The sequence below is a fragment of the Ambystoma mexicanum genome, chromosome 6q (assembly GCF_040938575.1).
Source record: "Ambystoma mexicanum isolate Mex_15411 chromosome 6q, UKY_AmexF1_1, whole genome shotgun sequence".
Taxonomy (NCBI): domain Eukaryota; kingdom Metazoa; phylum Chordata; class Amphibia; order Caudata; family Ambystomatidae; genus Ambystoma; species Ambystoma mexicanum.
The window spans coordinates 1,169,741,698-1,169,765,360 of record NC_090937.1 but is presented as its reverse complement, the minus strand read 5'-3'; the positions used below and the strand labels follow the sequence as shown (position 1 = coordinate 1,169,765,360).

The 23,663-nt window shown below is 48.2% G+C and overlaps 1 protein-coding gene across 2 annotated transcripts in view; it reads right to left on the bottom strand.

The window, feature by feature from the left end:
• The window catches only part of PDS5A (PDS5 cohesin associated factor A), a 1,291,333-nt gene that overhangs the window by 95,009 nt on the left and 1,172,661 nt on the right, over window positions 1–23,663 (bottom strand). For both annotated transcript variants that reach the window (XM_069631774.1, XM_069631773.1), the window contains exon 31: window positions 22,472–22,577. In XM_069631774.1, coding sequence (XP_069487875.1) covers window positions 22,472–22,577 — 106 coding nt within the window. The remainder of the gene's footprint in view (window positions 1–22,471; window positions 22,578–23,663) is intronic.

The window sequence follows — 23,663 nt, the reverse complement described above, 5'->3', positions numbered from 1 at the left end:
CAGCCCCAGTGCTCGCCACCCCAGACTACACACAGGAATTCTACATATTTGCACATTCTAAAGGTCAATTTATGACTGTAGTATTGACCCAGAAGAATACAATGGGCCACAAGCCATTGGCCTATTATAGTGCCACGCTAGACTCAGTGACGCAAGGACAGTTCGGGCAAACACTCACTGCAGCTGCGTTTGCGATAGAGAAAAGCTCTACTATCGTAATGGGGTGTTCCATCACTTAGTATATGAAGCATTCAGTGTTCGCCATTCTAGAGATCAAAATCTACCCTGACCACACAGAGAACCTCAGCGTATGAAATTATTCTCTCAAGCACAAACATCCATATTGTACTATGCAAAACAGTGAACCCTGCCACCTTTTGACAGAAATGTGTACAAACAAGGACTTCCCAAGCCATGACTGTCACGTATGAAGGAGAGGAAGAGATGACATCCCCAAGGCAAGGGGCAGCCCATTGGAGGAGGGGGAAATTCTCTTTGTTGATTGGTCAGCGACAACTGACGGGTCTAAGACACACGGGTGCCACAGTGGTGCACCTTGAGGCAGGTGAATATGAGATTAATTATGAAAAGATTGGCGATGCGTTATTCGGCCCAATCAGCAGAGCTCGAAGCGCTGCAGGTGTCACAAGGGTGTCACGTGACCATCTATTCCGACTCAGCAAACGTCATGACAACAGTGCATGCCGGTCTGTCACAGTGGAAAAGGAGGGGCTTCCGGAGAGCAAAAGGTTCCCCAGGACAACATGCTGCACTACTAGATACATTGATCTCTGCATTGTCCCAACCCTCTGTAGTGGCGGTCGTTAAGTGTGCTGCCCACACCAATAACACAAACAAAATTTCATATGGAAATGCTGCGGTGGCCAAAATGGCAGCTTATCTGCCAGTACCCACGCCCGAGTACGCTGTGACCACGCCTCTAAATAATCAACAGAACACCCCCATATACAGCAGTACCTATTGCCCAACTTATTGAATTGCAAGGCAAAGCACCAAATGAAGAGAGGGAACTATGGGTAAAAAGAGGTTACAAGCACTCCCCGACTGATTTATTGTGGGGATCGGAGTGCACTAGCAAGGCAGCAATGCCTCATGGGCTGTTAATGGTAGCTTTCAACCAACTCCACAACCCCTCCCACAGCTCAAGCAACACATTGCAGCTGACATACAAGAGGACTGGTTGGTGCCCAATATTCAGGAACACCTTACTAACATGATCATACACAGCACCACACGTCACACTTTCATGAAGTTACGAACTTTACGAGGCACTCTAGACTATGCGTACATGGGGGAAGAGATGCAATGGTTCCTAATATTCGATTGTTGTAGTCTGCCCTTTTTCAATGTGGGTTAAAGCAGGACCTTGTGCACACCCGGATGGCAAATTGGCAGCTACATTTCTTGTCCGTGAAGTCCATCCCCGATGGGGTGTGTACGGTGTCCGATAACGGCACACATTCTTTCAATGAGCTCTTTAAAGAGATCACAGCACTACTTGGCATTAAGCACCGGGTGTGTTCAATTCATCACCCCTAGGCTAACAGTGTTGTGGAGAGGATCATTCCTGGAGAACCTATCTACGTAAGGAGCTTTGTTAAAAAATGGAATACTCCTGTTTTCATGGTCCCTGTGAGGTGGTGTTCTCAACCCCCCCCCCCCCTCGCAGTAAAACTGACAAAGCTCTGCTATTGGATAACCCTTACACAATCACCTTAGAGGTACCTCGCACTGTTCATCTACCTCAGCACCAATTACACAGCCACATTTCACAATTTCTCATGACCTTTATTCCATTTGTGCACACCTACAGCTGCTCAAACAAATCTTTATAAGAAAATGTACTAATTTTTCACACTCCTGTCCCTTATTGTTTTTTCTTTCGCTCTCTCTCCGACCATCCCTTTCTCCATTCCTCTCACCTCTTTCCTTTAATTCTTTTATCTCTCTCCCTCTCTTTTCCTCTCTCCACCCTGCCTGCCCTATCGTTTGTGTGCATTCTTTTTTTCACATTTTAGGTGAGAAGACGATGGAACCAGTAGCTTCAAATACTACAGTGTATATTACAAAAGGTGTCAACTACGAGATTCTCCTAGATGTTAATTCATATATGCGTGGCATGCATTTTATTGCATTATTATTTACCATTGTAATGTGCATATTTGGAATTTATTGGGGAGCATCTTTTATATGGGGAGACCATATAAAAGTGGAGGGGGCATACACAAACATTCCCAATATCACTGTAAATATGCATAACAATAGTAATGAGTGTAATTACAGTTCTAGCAGAGCAACTAGTACACCTGTACGTATGAGTATGATAGAACTATTTTTAAGAATATTTTTCGTGATGTTACGTTTGTGATATTAGCATTAGAAGGGTTGCAAGCAGATACACAGGGCCACTTAAGAGAATGAAAAGGCGAGCACGAAGGGCTACGTATGATGCCTACCATGGGCAAGGCCTTGATGCTATTGTAGATGTGCGACACCCCGAGATGACGAACAGTTGGTACATGATTATGGGTGCAGTAGGGAGAGAAACTGCAAATGGTTGCTGCTATATATGTTGACTAATCCTGCATGCATCAGGAGCACCCAAGGTATTAGTACCACAGGTAGTACCAATCATAGAGGCATAGTGCCTGGTTCATCTTGCACTATGTAGGGTTAAAGGCAACTTCCAGGCACACAGCGTGCGACGAGAGCTCGTGGATCCAGATCCCCTGCAATTTAACAATAATCTGAGAGACATTAAATGCTTGCAGCAACCATATCTGGTGATTCAAGGACTTAAACAGATGGCAAGAGACGAACACTCAGCTGCATGGCGGAGGGCCTCCTGGCGTATGAAGGGGAGCTCCTGGTTCGAGTGGAAACAACCTGCACACAAATTAGGACAGAGCATATTACAAAGCTGACATGGATTGCATCAATGGCAAAACCAGTGAACGTGCACCGAGAAGAAACATATGAACCTTGCTTCCACGGTCAAAGGACTATTTTCATCGGCTCAAATTAACGCTGCAATAAGACACTTCTAATTCCAGACTTGAAAAGAGACACTGTGGCTGTGATGGATTACTACTGGATCTGTGGCCAACAAATGTACTTGCACCTCTTGCCATCATGGAGGGGCTACTGTTCAGTGGACACGCAGCACTCGACACTATTGGTAATCCCAGAAGAACATTTGCAAGGGGGCCCAATACCAGACACAGCCCCAACGGTTTCTCCTGTGTTTCAAGACCAGAACCAGTTAACACTGCCAGAGTTTCGCATCCTACCCGGAAGAGGACAATACGAGAAGCTGCAGAGGAAGAAAAGATAAAACTACCCATCTACAGACTCATCCATGGCGGTCGCTTAAATGATGAATACAGACTTTTCAGCTCAGCGGAAACGTTCATCTCACTCTTGCTCCCGGGCATGCAGGCAGCGGCCAATGCAAAACGGCAGCAAATTGTACGCTAAGAAAGGGTCCAGTTGGCAAATGATACAGAGGATGGGTTCAACGTCATAAAAGGTCGAGCTGTGGGCCCTAAAACGGATGACTATGCCCAACTGCTACCGTCCTCGATATGTTGACAGCAATGGAAGTAGGCATGTGCCGATAAACTGGGGATTCCTGCTGCACGTTTGCACCTTCGGAAGACTGGGAGAACGGGTCATTAGCTCACATATTGCAGATGTACATGGTCTAAGAGTTTGCATGAAGAAAGAAGGAGGAATACAAGGAAATTACTGGTTTGATGTTTCATGTGATTTGGCCCTGTCCTGGTTGGGCGCCATCGTGAAGATGCTGGTGCCCATCGTTGTGTTAGTCTCATCTTTTGCACCTGCCAAATGGGCCCCCGGTGTTGTGCCAAAGCAGTCCCTAATAGCGCAATGATGATGGTGTCAATTGGAGTTTCAACAGTACCTCACAATGCAAATACTGACCACCCTATACCTCCCATGGTCCCCCATCCCCTGTGAAGACAAAGTGGACTGTTTGTATCACACCATTATTGTTCCACCCCCTGACTCCCGAGAACTACAAGTAAGTATGGGTGGATCTGGCAGGCAATGAGAGATGTATGTATACGAAATGCACGCCTGAGGAGTATGCGCGGTCAGCGGAGAGTCTGCAGTCCATGTTTGGGGCCTAGATACCAGAAAAAGGAACCCCCACCATGTGAGGAGGCGGTAAGAAGGGAGAACGAGCGCATGCGTGGGGTGCGGGAGGGTTTGTAACTGTAGAAGTAACAAAAGGGGGGAATGTTGGAGTAAGCCCATCCCACCCCCCTTCGGCGCTTTAAGGTGAGGTTAACCCCATTGAAAGAACTATAATAGTCCAGGGGGAGGTGGCTGTCTTAAAAGTCCCCACACAATCATAATTTTATATGCAATGTAGACGTTTAGACAGTGCACGTATATAAGCGAAAGCCATTTTTGTAGATATTAGTAGCCATAATAAAAAGCACAGGGCCTGCACGGCCATGCAGTATTTAGTATGTTCAACACAGGCCGCGAGCCTGAAGGGGAAATCTGAATGGGCCCAAGCGCCGATGAGGGAGGCCCACATCGACAACTCCCACAGAAACATTCTTGTTTTTATGATTGTTGTCAATATGTTGGTTCTAAAAAGAATTTGCCCTGCAAGGCCACGAGACTGGGACCTTGGTGCACGAGTTATCACAAACAGGCTGAAGAAGGCCCCCAAGCCTCACCCAGCCAACTACAAGTTATAGCTCCTACAACTGCTCTAGTCCTGAGACCCATATATTCCAAGATCTCAGACCACCGTCCATAAACCAATCACCCTTAAAGATCTAAGTGTATGGTTGTCCCACCTTTGTTTTATAATGACGGTTTGTAGTGCGAGGTACAGGGAGGGATACATTACAGTTCAAAGGCAAGGGTGGAAGCCTTGGGAGCTGGTGACACGATCGAGAATGAGGGAGGTATGTGTGGTTAAACCTGAAGACTCTCCCTGTGCCAGTCTTCGAGCCTGCCAGGTGCACTGTATAATGATAGAGTAGCATTGTTCACAAAAGTAGCTAATTGCTTCATCTGCCTTGGTTCCCTGGAGACGATGAGCCCAGCAGAACTCACGTGATGGAAGGACGACGGACTGGGCTGAGCTGGGACCAATGACCTGGCATTCCCTATGGAGCAGGCCGACCATGTATAGGGTCAAACCAACCAGCTACATGGAGTTTCACTGTATATGATTATGTCATCTATGATGCTGTGTCTCCTTATAAGCCTCTGCTTGAACACTTTATTGGCAGAACGTTCTCGTGCAGCAGAGTTATTTGCTGGTGTTTTTCTGTTTGTGGAAATAAACACTTGTTATCTTTGCAAGTGCATCCTGAGCCTTTTTCCCTAGCGGGTTGTATTTTTCCTGGTGTGAGCATAAAAACAGGGCGTGCCTTCCAAACAGAGATCTTGTTTGCTAAGTTAGGCTAATTGCGCTCCGTGAACCTTAGTATGATACTGCTGAATGACTTGCATGTTGCCGACGTGCGTTCCTCCCAAACGCATACCTCACTCATCTTTCACTCTGGTGCCCGATTGCACCAGACAAACCAATTTCTCGGCAGTTGTTAGGGAGAATTCTCTCTTTAGGCTGAATTTCCTAACCTAGTGAGTCCCCCAGAAGCTTTGCTGGATTTCTGGAGTTTGTTTTTTCTCCTGCCAAGAGTGAGACTCTTTCTCCCACTCTTGGACATGATTTATGGTGTTCCTTTGACTGTTAATGTGTTTTCTGGGCTATGGGGTCCTTTACTCCATAGGGTCTCATGTGTTGTTACTATGTGTGTTACACAGCACCCTCCGTGCAGTAACACAGGGGTGTCATAGTGGCACCCCACCATAGACTCCATACCCTGGGACTAATTACTGTCTCTCAGGGCATGTAAAGTCACCATTGGCTTTACTAGTCCCAGATTATTAACAGAAACCAGTACAAACCATCATATTGTGGACGTACTGGTCGGGGCAATTCGATTGGCCCGGGGTCTGTTAGTCGATGGGGCATGTCTCCGTCCCCCCTGATCGAGTTTTGGCTGGTGGCAGTGGATACTACTTTTTACATTCGACCGCGAATATTTCCCTATGGGATTTTCCCATTGTTCGAGGCTACCAATGTTTAATTATTTAATTCTCATAGCCGCAAACATACCGCCGGTTTATTTAATATGAATTCACCGGTTGGTATTTTTTGCCAGGACTCGATTCTAAAATGGCGTTTGTGTTCTCTTCTGTGACTCCAACCCAAGTCGAGCCCTTTGTTCCACTTTTTGGCAGGCTTCTCCACAGAAGCCTCCAAAAGTGGTGCCACTCTGTCTGGGTACCACAGGGGGTGTGGGAGGGGGTTTAGGCACCCTGGACTGAGTTACCTTGGTAACTCAAGTCGCACTCTTGTGTGATTGGCCCAAGTGGTGAGTCGGCCGGCTCACCACTTAGCATGTTTGATTGACAGCTAGGCTGAGTGAATGGGGGTATGCTGCATAAAAGCAGGGCTTTGGGGACTGGAACTTCAGAAGTCGCCACAGGACCTGAGAATCCGACGAGGGAGAAGCTGAGCCGACCTACCACGACGACACCACCGGTGGAGCCCTGCAGAACCGACTCACCACTTCCCGACGACAGAGAAGATCTCCTGTTCTGGAGAGGCTTCTTCCCCTGACTGGTGGGCACAACCAGTTTACCTTCTTTTCTTCGCACCCCAGCCCGGTTTGTGGTCGAACTGCCCGTGCCAAGCACCCTGGCGGCCGGATAGCCACTTACCACTGAACCGCGAATCAACGGACCGCTCCTTGTACCTGAGAAACTCTGCGGCTGGTTTCTTCCCTGGCAGTGCAACGGACTCCTGTCTTCCTCCCCAACGAGATCCTCTCTTCCCCCAGACGAAGCACTGACTTGCATCCGCTGCCAGGAACAACTGCCCCCGCTGGAGTGTTCTCACCACTTTAAGGTACAGTATCCGCCAGGCCTCCCTTTCTAAAGATTGCTACAAGGTAATACTAACCTCTTAACCTTCTGGACTGGGCTGGCCGCCTTGACCCTCTAACTGGTCCCTTTCTTTGGTCCAACTCCTTTTTGAACCGTTAGAAGACTTTTGTGCACTGCAACCGGGTGACCTTGGACACATTTCGTTTTGATCCTCTTAAAGCAGATCCGGCCTACTGACTCTGAATTCACGGTGTTACTTTGCGTTCCTCTCTTGTTGTGTTTGTGAAAAAGTGTTGGGATCTGTTTCAATTTATTCTCTGCTTTTCTCTCCCTTTTTAAAACGAATTATTAGAGTGCCATCTACGTTAAGCGCTCACCACTGTCTGAAAATAAGTGGGGCTTTACTTAAGACTTGTCAAATATTCTTTTAAGGGAGTGTATATCTTTTAGTGACTGTTTTTGAATTGCTTACTATTAGTGCCTGTGTGTTTTTCTAGATGTGGTTTTAAATAAATAATTATATCTCTTTTACACCAAGCCCTGGACAGTGTTTACTTGTTCTATTGTGTTCTCTTGACCTATTGTGAATACTCTGTATACTGCCTATTCTTGAGGGAAGTCTGGCTGCTCAGCCACAGCTACCAAGTGAATCTGTGTGGTACAGACTGCTACCAAGTGGGTTTACTGCCAAACACCTGTAGTCCTAAATCTTTTGCAGTGGTCCCAGAGGGAACTGCACAGGTTTCTGCCTAACAGCAGTGAGTTACCAGTCAGGGAGTTTGTCACTCGACCTACGCGGCCCCTGCATGGCATTCCCGACAGCTTGCCGAGGGTGGCCGTGAACACCACACGCTGCACGTCTCAACGGCTCTTGCCTTACACCATGCGCCTCTGCAGAGCTTACAGCAGGACCTTTCCCCGAGTGGGAAGCGGACAAAGACTGCTGCGCCAGGCCTTGGGGTGCACACCAGAGGCCACACAACCCCCTGGATGGGCTGGCGTCTTCCTGGTCAGAGGGCTATCTCCCTCCATAGCCTGTGCAGACTACCCTTATTCCCTTACGGGAACTTCCACCCGCGTCACCAGCAGGGGAACTTTCAACCCCACTGTGGTGAAATCACCTCAGTCACACGCTTGCTCCCCCTGGAGGTGGACGATACCACGCCCATCCATATTGTCACATGCTTCCACACCGGAGCCGAAGATGACACAAAATGGAGGACAGTAAAACGCAATACCCGGAAGGCAAAAACCATGGAAATGAGATTAAAATGCCTGTTAATGGGCACAAGACACAAACAGAAACAACAATCAGCAACAGCACAAGACATAACCCGCTAACTTTATCCATAGGCATTTTGTTTATTATATACAGTATTGTGTTTTTTCCCCACAAATCATAGTGACATTTCAAAGCCCAATCACAGTATTTTTCACCCATGATTAACAGCACATTAACTGAAACATTAAGGGGACGGTTACACTCACCCCCTTGCCATGCAAAACCCTTGTCCTTAAGGATTTTATTTTTCCCTTCCCTCATTTTATTTTCTTCTTTCCACACACAAGTGGCAACAAGGAGGTAGTGCCACTCCTAATCAGGGGGATTGCCCACATGGTTGTACAGTGCGAGTTGGTATGAAAGTTTCAGGCTGGAAAGGGAGTGAAACTTGCGACGAGACTCCTCATCTAGGGATTTCACATTGCTCGCCAGGAGCATCATAGCTCAGCGTTTTGACTGGCCTGAACTCTCGCTGAGATCTCCTTTGGTCACAGGATGGTGCAGCCTGAGTTTTGGATCCTGTATCCAAACCTTCTAATCGAGCGGAAAGTTGAGCAATCAGGGTTGGAGCATTTTCTGAACTGTGTTCCTCACAATAACAACGGTTAAACATTGTTGAAATCTGGGCGGTCCTCTTCCTCTGCTTCTACTTGTTCCACCCGGTATCTTTCCGGACTCTCGGTCCCTTCTTGGGTTTTGCGTGGCTCCATTCACACATGTCTCTTGGGACTCTATAACGGAGACCAACAACGGGACCACACCCGGCCCTGTATCCATCAAATATATTTTATGTTGAAACTCCTCACCCCCACTCCTAGTAACCATTTTGTTGGCAGGGTGCGTACCATTAGTAATATCCAGATTCATCTCTAATTCATCTCCTAGAGGTAGGAGGTGATGAGTTCTCATAACTCAAGGGTTTGCCCTCCTCTCTTACTCTGAACGCATGCAGACCCGAAAGCTGGCAATCAATAATATAGGGCTGGGACTCCGAACGATCCCCCAGCTTGCTTATTTCATTCTCTTTTCCCTAGACTTCCAAGCAGGCCCCCATTTCCTGTTTTGAACCTCACTTTGGCATCATATCTCCTTTTGTTTTCTTCAGCACTATGCTCAGCTGCAGCTTGGGCCAGTTGGAACGCTTTATTTAACTGGTTGTGAAGGTCTTTGACATATTTGCAGCAATTTTTTCTTTCTTTTTTTTTTTACAATTGTAAGCATATACTAACGTTGACACAGGCTGACTCCATCAGGATATCTCTTCAGCCGACAGAGTACCCAACATGCTCAGCAGAGTGCAGTTGAACCGATCAGCCTGCGGATCACCTTAAGGGTGGTACGGGGAGGTCCTTGTCTTCTGCACCCCACTTAGTTGCATCAGTTCTTTAATCAGTGTGGACTCAAAGTCTGGCCCTTGGTCGGAATGTAACTGCACTGGCCACCCATAATGCACATACAATTTGTCCCACAGTACTTTGGCTATTGTGGCAGCTTTCTGGTCCTTTTTTGGGTACACTTGGGCATACCTAGTAACGCTATCAGTTACCACCAGTACATTATGGGTCCCACTGTTATCCAGTTCAAGGCTCAGAAAGTCAACACAAACCAAGTTCATCGGTCCAGAGCTCTGTAGATGTTGGAGGGCTGCAGACGGACGGTTGAGCGACTTCCTGGTGATGCACCGGGCACATATTCTGCTTTAGTCCTACTTCTGGGCCTAGTCGGGCCAGTAAAAATGTTAAAAATCCAACGTACATTCACTTCCCAGATGCCCATGCTGGTCATGAAGGGCTCTGAGCGCCACCAGGTGAAGTGGACGGGACAGCACCAAACGATAATTAAGCCAACCTAGGACCTGATTATCTTAATAACTCACTACCCTTTAAAACTAGAGTCTTCCACTCTTTGCCATAAATCTTCAGTGCAACATATTTATTATTTATAAGGTTTGGTGGTCCTTCTGCTTCATACTCCTTAGCTGCAAGTACCGCTTTAAGGACTGAGATATTCAGTTGTGCTTGCCTTAACGCGACTTGGTTCAGGTGTTGCAGCTCAGAGGCCAACAGGCTGGTAGCATCGCGATAACTTACAGGGACTCCTTGGTCAGTCCTTCCAAGACAGTCTATGAGATGAGTTTGTTCCTCAGGACTAAGTGCTTCTTTCAGACACTGGCCTTCACAGCAGCCACAGACGCTTTCTCTTAGTATGCAAAGTCTTCTCCCTCTCTAGAGGGTGGCCTTTTCGATAGAGAATCAGCATCGATATGGTTAATCCGACGGCAATATTCGAACTGAAAAAGAGTAAGCTGACAGGTCAACCAACCTACGATGACCCGTGGCATCTAATTTTGCAGATGTGAGTATGCAAGTCAGTGGATTGCCGTCTGTTCGTACAATGAATTGGGCTCCGTAGAGGTAGTCATGGATTTTTTCAATGACCGCCCACTTGAGGGCCAGAAATTCCAGCTTGTGGGTGCAGTAGTGCATTTCTGATGGACTTTGAAGATGACTGTCAAATGCCACTGTTCTGGTAATACCTTGATACGCCCCATATAGCACCACTGCCAGTACATAGCTGGCATCTACATGCTTTATATAGGGATGTTGGGGATCGGCACAGGCCAGGATGGGCGCTTCTGAAAGGGTCTTCTTCAACTGGGTAAATGATTGGTCAAACTCTGAACTCCACCGCTGTCGGAAATTCTCTTTAGGGTGGTAAAATGCGTTAAAGTTAGCGTCACTAATGGACTTTCTTCTGTGGGGCCGGATACTCCTTGGTTAGTTTAGTTAACGGTCTGGCAATATTGGCAAAGCCTGCCACAAACCTTCTGTAATAATTACAATATCGCAGGAAACTCCGGATCTCTTGCAGGTTCTGTAGTGTAGGCCATGTCCTAAGTGCTTCCATCTTGGCAGGGTCCACACTAACCCCTTCTGCCGAGACCACGTGGCCCATGTATTTGACGAAGGACACCTTCAACCCTTGCTGGCAAAGTCGACCTAGTACTTTGAGCAGTCTTTGGTAGTGTTCTTCTAGGGTTATTCCAAAAACAATCAAGCCATCAAGATAGGCCAGAACCTCCATACAATTCTTTTCAACCACAGTGCATTTCATCATTCGTTGGAAAGTGGCTGGAGAGGCTTGGCTAACGGGCCGTTGAAAGTGGCTGCCTGAATTCGCTGCTCCGGCACAGATGGGGAAAAGGACGCCGAATACCTGCGCCTCAACACCCTGAAAAATATTAACTGCAGGATCCGGAGTACGCTTGCACCCTGGCTGCCACGGAGCGAGTCCTGTAAAAGAAGCACAGGGGTGAGCATGTCGAGTGACACCGCCACTATACATGGCCTGGCACGCCCGTGTATTTTCGGCAGGATCTTTGGATGGCAACCACCGTGCTCGATGGCTCCCTGTTTGTCCGGGGCCAGAAGGAGTGCCCTGTATTACAAGTGAAGCGGGCGAGAGTGGAGAGCCAAGCGGTAGGAGGGAGTTGACCAACCCGACCTACGCAGCTGGCCGTTCTGCGTGTCAATTGCTTCTCCAAGCCCACAGAATACCTGTAGGCATTCACAGCACTCGGAGGGGGGTATCCTGCGAATGACCTAAAGCACCCTCCCCAGCAGAGCAAGACCACAGAGAATTCCTTAATGTAAGCAGAGTACTCCCCACACCCATGCTCTTGCTGGTTGAGAGCGCATAAATAGTACCAGAGCGGAATCAGCTTGCTCCGGAGCTCTGACACCTTCTACATCTTTGCCTCAGAAGTGAGTCACCACCTTCAACGATGCACCCACCCTGTGTACTAACACGGAAGCCACAGCGAGTCTCAAGAAAGACATCAACCATTTTCTCTGGCCCAGAGTGAGCAGTCGTCTCCAGGTTTTCTGTTGAGGACTCAGCACGGGATGGTGGCGCCACCTCCTCGATTACAGCGGAGGAGAATTGGAATGTACACAAAGCTACTCAGAAATCCGCTCCACTATCTGTCGATGGGACACCCTCTGAGTGGTGTGCTGGGGGAATAGGCGGGCTCAGCATCCACCCGTTGCGCACGCATATCAACCCAGCGCGGATACCCTGTGCCCTACAGACCTCATGCGGTGAACCAGCTCCTTGCAAGCGGATATTGCGCCACTCAGTGGCAGAGTTTGGAGGCTCTGAGGCAGACAACCATCAGCCCAGGAGTCCACATTAAGCAAAGACGCGAGTTCAGTGGAAGGAGCCACGGAGCTGACGCTTAAAGCGAGAGATGTAGACTTTTCAAGAGGGATTTAAGCCCAGGAACTAGCCCGGATTTGAGAACGGCAAAGTTTTGATGCCGAAACAGTTGTCATCCACAAGGGGCAAAATAAGAAATAAATATTTCATGAAAAAATTTAATTGGAATCTTTAATTTTGGAAATCGTTGAAAAATGAAAATTAAATAATTGGTGCAGAAAAAGGTGTAAGCACACCCAAACAATTTGTTTCAGTCACTACAAAAGGCAGGTCCAGGCGATCTGAAAGGCACTTAAGACTTTGGTGGGCAGCGACCAGAGTGGGTTCCTGGGACAAACGCTTTCTGCACAAAAAGTGGCTCCCACTGAAGATACACAATCAGCAGATGTTGCAGCGGAGATAGAAACGTCAAGGTACAGGGGTCCAGACGTTGAGCACCCTCTGGGCTTCCCCAGAACTGGCTTCATCAGGGAAACAGCCCACAAGAATGTTGACGAATCCGACTGGAAGCAACAGTGCGATGGAAAGCGCAGCACAGTCCTCCCCCGGTGGGCTGTCCAGCGATTACTTTGTTAATTATCTTTGAAGCCTTAAGGGCAAATTCAAGGAGGAACTCACGCAATACATACGTGCAGAGGAGGTACTAAAAAACATAAGTTACTCACCGTAGTGACTAACTTGCTGAGTGCCCTTTCCTCCATACTGCATGGGCGTCCCTTCCAAGGGACGGGAGACAACCTTTTTCACCAGAAAAAACCTTCTTCCCCTTTAAATTTAGAGGCGCATGTGGGTGCGGCCCTGGGAGCATGCGCTGCCGTGACCTCGCCCTCCGGCGCCACTCCTCAGTCCCAATAGAAGCGTCGACAATGGATTACCCTTGCCTAATGACACCAGTTTTATTAGGGGGGAGGATGGTGCGACCTATGGAGGAAAGGGTCCAAGGACTGTTAGGGAGAATTCTCATAAATGGTTGATTTCCCTTACCTACTGAGTCCCGAGTCCCTTAGCAGCTTTGCTGGATTTCTACGATTTATTTTTTTCACCTGGTAAGAGTGCAAGCCTTTTTTCCCCCACTCTTACATGTGTTTTAATATGTGTATTTCTACTTTTTGTGTGATCTTGGGCACTGGAGCCTCACCTACTCTGTGGCACCATATTCTTCCATGTGTGTTACACAGCACCTTCAGTGCAGTGACACAGCGTTGTCTTTTAGACTTCCCACCAACTTCATTTTCTGGGGCGGACTACTGTCACACAGAATAGATAAAGTTGTCATTAACTTTTAGTCACTTTTACCACAGACCCAGTACACCCCATCTTCCATGGAGTATTGCAAAGGGTTCATTCTTATCCCCTTTTGTCTGTGTCTCTTGGAGAATTCTTTTGCTCCATTTACATTAAGACTTGGCTGGTGGCAGTGGTATCTACCCTATTTTATTATACCACAGTCATCTTAAATAACCATGGTATTGTTTTAGGCTATTATATATCAGGTTTTGGTCCCTTTGTTCATTGCCCTTTCGCGGGCTTCCACACATAAACCCTCCTTTAGGCGCCTGGCCCTGCTGTGGGATTGACAGCCAGGCTGTATGAATGGGGGAAAACTGCAAAAACTCTGGAAGAGCAGAGTCGCCACTGGAACGAAAGAACCAACGAGGAACTGGAAGAAGAGGACCCCTACGATGACTGAACCGCCCAGTGAAGCCCTGCTGCAGGTCCGAATCTCCAGAATCCGTCGACAGAGAAGATCCTCCAGGAAATTTCTTCTCTTGAGCTGGTGGGACCAACCAGTTCACCCAAACTGCAAGCCAGGACTCCTACTCTGGTTGAATTTGCTGTACTGAGCTACAGTGGGCCGGATAGCTAGGAAGATCGGACCCCGCTTGGGTTTTAAGGAGCAGACCTTTTATTTGTTGCTTTGCTCTGCTGCTTGTTTCTTCCCTGGGTACTGCAGGACCCTCCAGTCCACCTACTTCAGATCAGTCCGACAGTCGCTTCAGGAACCGTGAGCCTCTAGGAACTACCAGGAACCTCTGCCTCAGCTACAGCTCCCTCTCCGTTTTAAGGTACTGTGCAAATCCGGTTCTTCGTTTCGTTCAGCCACGTTGAAAGTGTTTGAAATCTTTCTCCAATCCGAGGGCTTGTCCTTTTCTCTTAGAACTAACTCTTCTACCAACCAACCTCGTCCGGAAACCTTTGCCATGAACTTTACCGCAAACTACACTGAACTGTATTATCTTGAGCAAAAGACTTTTGAACCATTGACTTTGGCCCTAAGCCTTTTCTACCTGATTTTATCATTGTAGCCTCTCTTGTTCGCTTGCCCTGAGTACTTACCTGTTGGTGTGGATTAATTTCTGTTAACTTTTGTCTATCCCTCCCTTTTAAATTACTGGGGTACCATTTTGCTCCCACTTCATTTTGTGAGCTTAACTTGTCTGGTATTTAAGCAAAGTGGTGTATAAATACAGAGATATTTTTAGACTGCTTATAATAGTGTAATGTTATACAACTGAAGAGTGAAATAAATGTATATTATTTGACTTGAAAACCTTGAGTCAGTGTTTGCCTGAATCATAGTAATTGCTGTCCTTTGTGTAACTATTTGAGACTGCTCACTTACTCTTGAGATCAGTCTGGCTGCTCTGCTATTGCTACCACTTTAACTGTGTAGTACAGGCTTGTACCAAAGGTGAAATTGTACTGTCACTTGTAGTCTTAATTGTGTGTGGTGTTCCCAAAGGGTACTGCATATAGTTCTAACAAGGACTAAGAGTATGTTAGTCACTACGGTGAGTAACTTATAATTGCTCTTACGTCCCGTCCCCTTTCCTCCATACTGCATGGGCGATTACAAATGAGTGTACCCCCAGGGTGGAGAGGAGACTCTCCTTAAGCAAACAGGTTTCTAAGAACCGCCTGTCCGAAAATCCACGTCTGATCTAGAGCTGGCGTCCACACAGTAATGCTTGTAGAAAGCCAAAGGTGTGGCCCCGGTGGCCACCCTGCTTATGACTTGCCAGGGGACATGCCGCTGGAATGCGATGGCCGTTGCCTTGGCTCTGACCGCGTGGGCGTGCATGATGGCCGGCAGTGGCTTCTGCTGTCCCTCGTAAGCTCCTTTGATGGCCGAGAACATCCAACGGGCTACGGAGGCCTTAGAGGCTTAATATCCCGGTCTTGAAATGCCGAAGGGGACGTACAGAGCATTCGAGTTACGGAAGTCCTCGGTCCTGTCCGAGTAGAATTTCAGGGCACGCCCGACATCAAGGCAGTGCAGAATTCTCTGTGCCTCGTCTTTAGGCTCGGCAAAAAACATAAGCAGCACTATTTCTACGTTTAGATTAAATGCAGAGGGCACCTTAGGTAGGAATGCTGGGTGCGTCCGCACGACCACTTTGTCCTTGTGAAACGTAGTATAGGGCTCTGAGGCGACCAGCGCCTGGATTTCGCTTACTCTGCGAGCAGAGGTGAGGCCGACTAGCAAGGCCGTCTTAATGGTGACCAACCTGATGTCCGCGGACGCCACTGGCTCAAATGGTTTGTGCACGAGGGCACCCAAAACTATGTTGGTCTCACACTGGGTGTGGCCTTTGATGGGCGGGTAGAGTCTGTCGAGTCCTGTCAAATGCTTCTTGACAATAGGGTTGGAAGAGGAGAACACCTCTACCTCTGAGTTTCTGTAGGCCCCAATGGCTGCCAGGTAAGTGTGGCAAGTGTCTACCTCCACGCCCGAGTGGGCGAGGTGCGCTGAAAAGGAGAGCACTTCATCCAATGCACATGGGTGTTGATATCCATAGAGTCTGCCCACCTGCAATACCTGGTCCGGTGGTCAGTCATAATTTCTGAAAAATAATGTCGAATGACAAAAACGTAGAAAAAAAATTGTCGAATTCCATTTTTTTTAAATTATATATTTATTTTGGGGTCCGGGAGTAAAAAAAAAAAAAAGAAATGGGTAAAACAAAAAGAAAATAATTAAAAGGTTTGGAGGGGGGGGGGGGACTCCCCCATTTAAAAAAAAATACGTATTGAAAACAATAAAAAATAAATAATAATCGACTTTTTTTCCCCGACTTTTTCTTCTTCGACTTTCAACATTATTCTTTTCGAAATTATCACTATAAACCACCTGGTCCACTTGTTCTCATACTGGACCCTGGTAGCTTTGCTCCTAACGCCCTGAATGATGTCTAGATTAGCCTGGGACAAGCTGAGGTGTCCTAGCGTGACCTGTTCTGGAACCGTGCTGTGAGGGCTAGATTCTGTGGCGTGGGGTGAATGCCCCCCTGCAGTGCCAGAAAATGTGCTGGGCTTGTAGGAAGGCAAATGGGTGGTCTCTCAGAGGCTGAGCAGCTGAGAACCATGGCCTGGCTGGCCACCATGGAGCTATTAGAATGAGGCTGAGGTGGCGAGACTCCTTGATTTTGCATATCACCCTGTGTATCAGCAGCGTGAGCGGGAAGGCGTATGCCATTCCACTGAATCTGAAATGCATCGGCCAGGGAGCCGGGGCCTTGTCCCTGCCAGGAGGAGAACAGTTGGCACTTCCTGCTGTCCCAGGAGGCAAAGAGGTCCACCTGGGGGTGTCCCCATCTGCTGAAGACCTCCTGCAGTACGAGGTAGTTTAGTTGCCACTCGTAATTGTCTGCTCCCAGTCTGCTGAGCATGTCCGCTGTTCGGCAGAAACCTGTGCAGTTCCCTTAGGGACCACTGCAAAAGGCTTTCGAATACAGGTGTTGGTAGTAAACCCAATTGGTAGCAATCTGTACCACCCAGATTTACCTGGTAGCTGTGGCTGAGCAGTCAGACTTCTCTCAAGAAGAGTTAGACAGTCTATAGAGTATACAAGATAGGTACCAAAATACAGTAGCACAAGCAAACACTGACCAGAGCTTGGGTATAAAAGTATACAATTATTTATTTAAAAACGCACTTTGTAAAACACACTAACAATAATATGGCAAGCAAGTTCAAACACAGTCACTATTAATATGACAATGCATTACTTACCGTAAAAGCATTTCTGATGGGTGTATCTGCTTAGATTCACATGCTGTGCATAGGTCCGACATCCAGTGGTCACTGCGGAGTATTGCATTTTGTTTTTCGTAGTCGAAAAGGGACGTCGACAAGGCGTGTCTGAAATACTATCCCTATAGTGACGTGTGTTGTACCCACAATCCCTCACGCGTCGAGGTCCCTCTGTTTGTATTTTTCTGCCCTGAGGGAGCCTTCTAGACGTGAGTGAGTACAGAAAAGAGAGAAATAAAAAGGAAGTCTATGTTCCTTCCATCCGAGCGGGGAGGAAGGGTGGGCGCATGTGAATCTAAGCAGATACAACCATCAGAAATGCTTTTACGGTAAGTAATGCATTGTCTTCTGATGCTTGTTAATCTGCTTAGAATCACATGCTGTGCATAGACTAGCGAGCAGTACCCGGAGTTGGCGGTGGGTTATGAGAAGGAACAGTAGAGAAAAGATGTCTTAATACTGCCTGTCCCACCTGGGAGTCAGATCACGAGTGTGCATCTAGACAGTAGTGTTTTGTAAAGGTGTGCGCAGAACTCCAGGTAGCCGCTTTGCAGATGGACTCAAGGGGAACATTGGCAATGAATGCTATGGACGCCCCTGTGCCTCGAGTAGAGTGTGCTCTAGGCTTAAAGGGCAGTTCTCTCTTAGCAAGAGTATAGCAGAGAGTGATGCATTGAACAATCCATCTAGAAATAGTGGACTTTGAAACTGCATCCCCTTCTCTTCCTGCTGCCACCGAGACGAAGAACTGATTAGTCTTCCTCAGTGGTCTCGTTCTTTCCATGTAGAACATGAGCGCTCTGCGCACATCTAGTGTGTGTAGAGTTTTTTTCTCCCAAGTTGGAAGGATTTTGAAAGAACGTTGGCAGTTCTATAGACTGGTTTACGTGGAATTTCGATATGAACTTCGGAGCAAACTTTGGGTGCGTGCGTAGAACCACCTTATCTCTGTGAACTGTAACGAAGGGGTCTAGAACAGAAAGAGCCTGTAGTTCACTTACCCTCCTGATGGAGGTGATAGCTATTAAAAAAGCAGTCTTAAGAGTGAGGTCTTTAAGAGATGCTTTGTGCATGGGTTCGAAAGGTGAGCCCATGAGTCTGGTAAGTACCACGTTAAGGTCCCATCCGGGAGCTGGGTCAGCTATCGGGTGGTGTATTCTCTTTATTCCCTCCATGAAGGCCTTTATAACAGGGATCTTCCACCACGATACCTTGAGTTGGGAAGTGGTGTATGCAGAAAGTGCCGCTAGGTGGACTTTAATGGAATTGAACACTAGACCTGAATCCAACAAGTGGGTCAGGTATAGAACAATATGTGTGGGAGAGCAGTTTTCCTCTGCACCAGATGACAAATCTCCTCCACTTGCTAGAGTAGCAGTGGCGAGTGTTAGGTTTTCTGGCTTCCCTGAGGATGTCCATGCATCTCTGCGGGAGCTGTAGATGTCCGAAGTCTATGATCTCAGGAGCCAAGCTGCTAAATTCATGTTCTGGGGGCATGGATGCAGAGTCCTGCCCTTGTCTTGTGACAGCATGTTGTACGGCAGGGGAGTTTCACTGGGGGAGATAGAGACAGTATCATGGTTACTTGTTCCTGGTGCATCTTGTGCACCACCTTGTTGAGAAGGGGAGTCGGGGGGAAAAGCGTAAACAAATTTCCCTGACCATTGCATCGACAGACCGTTCCCCTTGGATTGGTTCTGGGGGTACCTGGAGGCGTAACTTGGGCATTGTGAGTTCTCCAGGGTTGCGAACAGGTCTATTTCTGGGAATCCCCATTGTGTGAAGACGTCGAAGACGATGTCTTCGTGCAGTCGCCATTCGTACTCTTCGGGCAGGGGGAAATCTCTGCTGAGTTTGTCTGCCAGCAGATTGAGTTCCCCTGGTACATGTTGTGACAGTAGGAACATGTTTTGTTTGAGAGCCCACTTCCATATATTTTGGGCCAGTTTGGACAGTCCTGGAGAGTGGGTGCCCCCCTGCTTGTTGATGTAGTACATGGCTGTGGTGCTGTCTGTAAGGACCAACACAGTTTTGCCTTGTAGGTGTTCCTGGAAGACTTTTAGCGCCTTGAACACAGCTAGTAGCTCCAGTAGATTTATGTGTTTGGATGCTACTTTCGGAGTCCACACTCCGTGAGCAGTCTGATGGGTTAGGTGAGCCCCCCATCCTGTTAGGGATGCGTCTGTGGTTAGAGTGGCATCCGCCGCGGGTGTGGCGAAGGGTTTCCCTTTTTCCAGGTTTTCCTTTGTCCACCATCGTAGCGAGAGAACCAAGGCCTGCGAGACCACCACTGGATCGTCCCATAATCCGCTGGCCTGACACCACTGGCTGTTGAGCCACTCTTGCATAGGGCGCATGCGCAGGCGCGCGTGAAGTACCAAATAAATACACAACGCCATCATGCCTAGCAAGCGCATTGCTTTGCGTACCGTCACCTCTCGACCGGTCACATATTGAGGGATCTGAAACAGCATGTTTTGGACCCTCTCGTTGGAGGGGAAGACGAGGCCGTCCTTTGTTTGAATTAGAGCCCCTAGGAATTGTTTGATTTGGCTGGGGCCTAGGCTGCACTTCTTTTCGTTGATGGAGAAGCCCAACTGGAACAAAAGGTCTACACAGTCTTTTGGGTATTGGAGAAGCATGTTTCGTAAGAATCCCCTGTTATGAGCCAGTCGTCGAGGTAAGGGTAAACTGGGATGGACAACCTGCGCAGGTGGGCCGCTGCCACTACCTTCGTGAATACCCTTGGTGCTGATGCTATGCCGAAGGGTAGCACTCTGAACTGATAGTGTTTGCCCTCTATCATATACCTGAGGTATCTTCTGTGCGCTGGCAACATTAAAATATGAAAGTATGCATCTTTCATGTCCAATGTTGTCATGTAATCTCCCTGGGATAGCAGTGGGATCACTTCCTGTAAGGTCACCATACGAAACTTCTGGGGTTGCTGGAAGCCGAAGGCTGGGTTGTGGAAAATGGAGCCTGCAGCGGAGGCTGGTACAGAACCGCCTGCACAATCGGATGGGGGCCGGAGTGGGCGGCTGAGGCTGCAGAGGGGCCAGGAGCGCCTGAACTGGGGCCTGTGGCGCCAGAGCCATTGGCGGGAGCACATCCCTGATGGCGTCCCTGAGGATGACCCCCCCCTCCGAGGAGATTTCATGAGCCCGAGGAACCTTTAAAAAGTCTGTCGTCACAGGCCAGAGTGGTAGGCGATATTGGCGGGCGCCTGCTGGAGCCGTTGCATGCCCTGCCCATACAGACGCAGCAGGAACCTGCCATGCGCAAATTAAGGTTTGGCTGTAGGCCACATACTTGGTTGACACCAGTCCCACCTTGACACACGTTCCTCCACCTGCTCCCTGCCTTGGTGCGTTATCGGGCGGAGGTCAGGAACATCTGGCACAGTGGCCATTTTGTTGAGCTGTCTTCCACGTGCTTGCGTCGTGTTGCTCGCCTCACTGGGCCCGCAACATCCAGGACTCTTGAGTGTGGATCATGGGGCCTACCCTGTTCCTCAGGCCGAGGCCTGGTAGGCGCTTCGCCCTTGGAGGATCTGCCAGTAGAAATGCATATAGGCGCCCCCTCTGACATGTTGCCGGTACTAGGCCGTGGCCCCTCGGGTGGAGACCTGGTAAAAGAAGCTTCGGGTCCCTCAGCACTGTCACCGCGAGGATCTACTGACCTCCTGGCCGGTAGCGGATATAACCTCGGTACTCGTGGTGGTATAAATACCCGAGCGGTCCCCACCCGCGCGGGCGAGTCCTTCGGAAGGAGTCTCCTTTGCGGGGTGCACTGGAAAAGAGCGTCCCTACCTTGGGCTTGGATCGATGATAGACGAGGTCCTTTGGAGGTGACCTCTGGAAGAGCTCCCTCCACCTGGCTAGCCTGTTCTTCAGACACCTCGAGGAGAGCGCATCGCACTACGGTACAAGCTTGCCAGCCGTGGTCCTGGCCAAGGCAACATAAGCAGAGGGGTCTTTAGTTGGAAAGAGCCCATCGCAGGATGGACACCTGCTGAACCCTCTATAAGTCGACATGCGTGACGCCAGAGGACCGAGTACCTGAATGATAAAAAGACAGAAGAGAAGAAGTATCCGCGCGTGGAACTACATGGCCAAAGCCAAACCCAGGAGCGCTGGTGAATTCGGCCCGTTCCCGTCGACGCGGAAAAGGGGACTGAGGTGTGGCGTCGGAGGACGGAGTCAGGGCAGTGCATGCTCCCAGGGCTGCACCCCCGCTCGCCTCTAAATTTAAAGGGGAAGAAGGTTTTTTTCTGGTGAAAAATGTTCCGTTCCCATCCCTTGGAAGGGACGCCCAAGCAGTATGGAGGAAAGGGGAAGGGGAGTAAGAGTATCACGTCGGCTCAAGAGGGAAAAATGTAATCTACCAAAAAATTAAGTAATATTCAAAAAAAATATTTTTAAGTTAAGTGTGAGGCAGTCATAACGTGCATCGTTTTCCAGCACATTATCTGCTTTTTGGACATTTCAGTTTTGGGATTTTCGCATGCATTATTTTGGGATTTGTAGTAATCACAGATCCCATTTCTGCACACAGCTGAAGCAGAGACACGTTTCATAAAAAAGTGACAGCAGAAAATAGTCAATAAAACATTGCCAGTGCTAGACATGCAAAGAAACAAATTAACTTGCAATAGATGAGCAATGCATTGAGTGTAAAGAGTGGAGAATGGAAACATTCACATGGGCAGGTGTATAGACATGCACAAAATCAATTCTACCAAATTAATGCCATTTAGGTTTGGCTGACCTGTGGTACAAAGATCCACCTATGACCCAAAACTAGAAGCAATAGGTGTGCACATGCACACACAAATAAGCAAACAAACTGCATTTGCCATCAAACATTTAAAAAAAAAACAAAAAAAAGGATTACAAAAAACTTAGCCCGATTTATCATACCACCACAAGCAGTTGGAAGGAGAGCAATGTTTTTGCAAGTATCACTTACTTTATTTTTCACAGGTTCTGGATTAACGGGTATGACGGTAATAATCCTAACCGGGTTCTCATCATTTTCACTCATTCCAGTTTCAGAAGCATCTGTGACCAGGTCCCTGCCAAAGTATGAACATACACATTTTAGCACAATGTCACAAAGGATCAAAATAAACATGAGCAATCCCCAGTCAAGAGTGTAAAGAGGAATGTACACATTCTCTCACCTGCTACATGTGCCACTGTGACTGTGTGGGTGTAGGGAGAAGCAGCAACTATTTCTAAAAAGTTCCTTAAGCCACTGACACTATTTTTACCTGTGCACTCAAAGTCCTCGTCTGAAGCAACTTTGTCGATAACCCACAAGTCGTCGAAATTGTCTACGTAAACGATGACCAGCTCGTCGGCGTCCTCGTCTACACACACAGTTACTGTCTCCACAAGCAAGACTACCACGCTGGCGAAGATATCTATGCCGCACAAGCGGTAGTCAGCAACCGTTATTTCTACAGGCCCAGGGTTCTGTTGTAATAGCCACATTTCCAAGAGGTGCTAGTGTAGACAGGGACATGTCACCAGTTTTGTCTTTTTTGCCACAACCCACAAAAGCACTGCCGCTTTTCACTCTGGCTCGCTATGTCCCACCTACTACAACTGCCTCTCAACAGTCTGCAGCAGCTGCGGAAGAAAAGTGAATTCTACGATGAGCACATGGAGGCTCTACTTTCTGATCAGGTAGAGCGCGACCCCATCATACCATGCCTCCTCCAATCCTGCCAGTTCAGCCTCGTGCAGTACCAGTACCTTTGCCAGCCCCATTGGGTATGCCTCCTGCAACCAGGGATCTTTACCTTGATATTTTGCCCACCTTGTAGACAGTGGTCTCTGAACTCCAGAACCGTCTTCTTTCACCTGCCCCTCAAGGGCCCTCTCAGGAGTTCTCATCAAGAGAGGGTTTGGTCCCTCCTCAGACGCCTAGACCAACAACTCAGTTCTCTGTACCAGTTACCACCCTCACAGACAGGTTGATGACCTCACTGATAGGTCTCTGGGCACTCATACCACAGATTAGTTTGGCGACCTTGTCCCCACCGATGGAGAACCAGCAGATCTGTCTCCACGAGACTCGTCCACATATGAGATAGGCTCCTTCCACGCCATCATGACAAGTAGCACAACTGTTCGTCCTCGTCCCTGAGGAACAA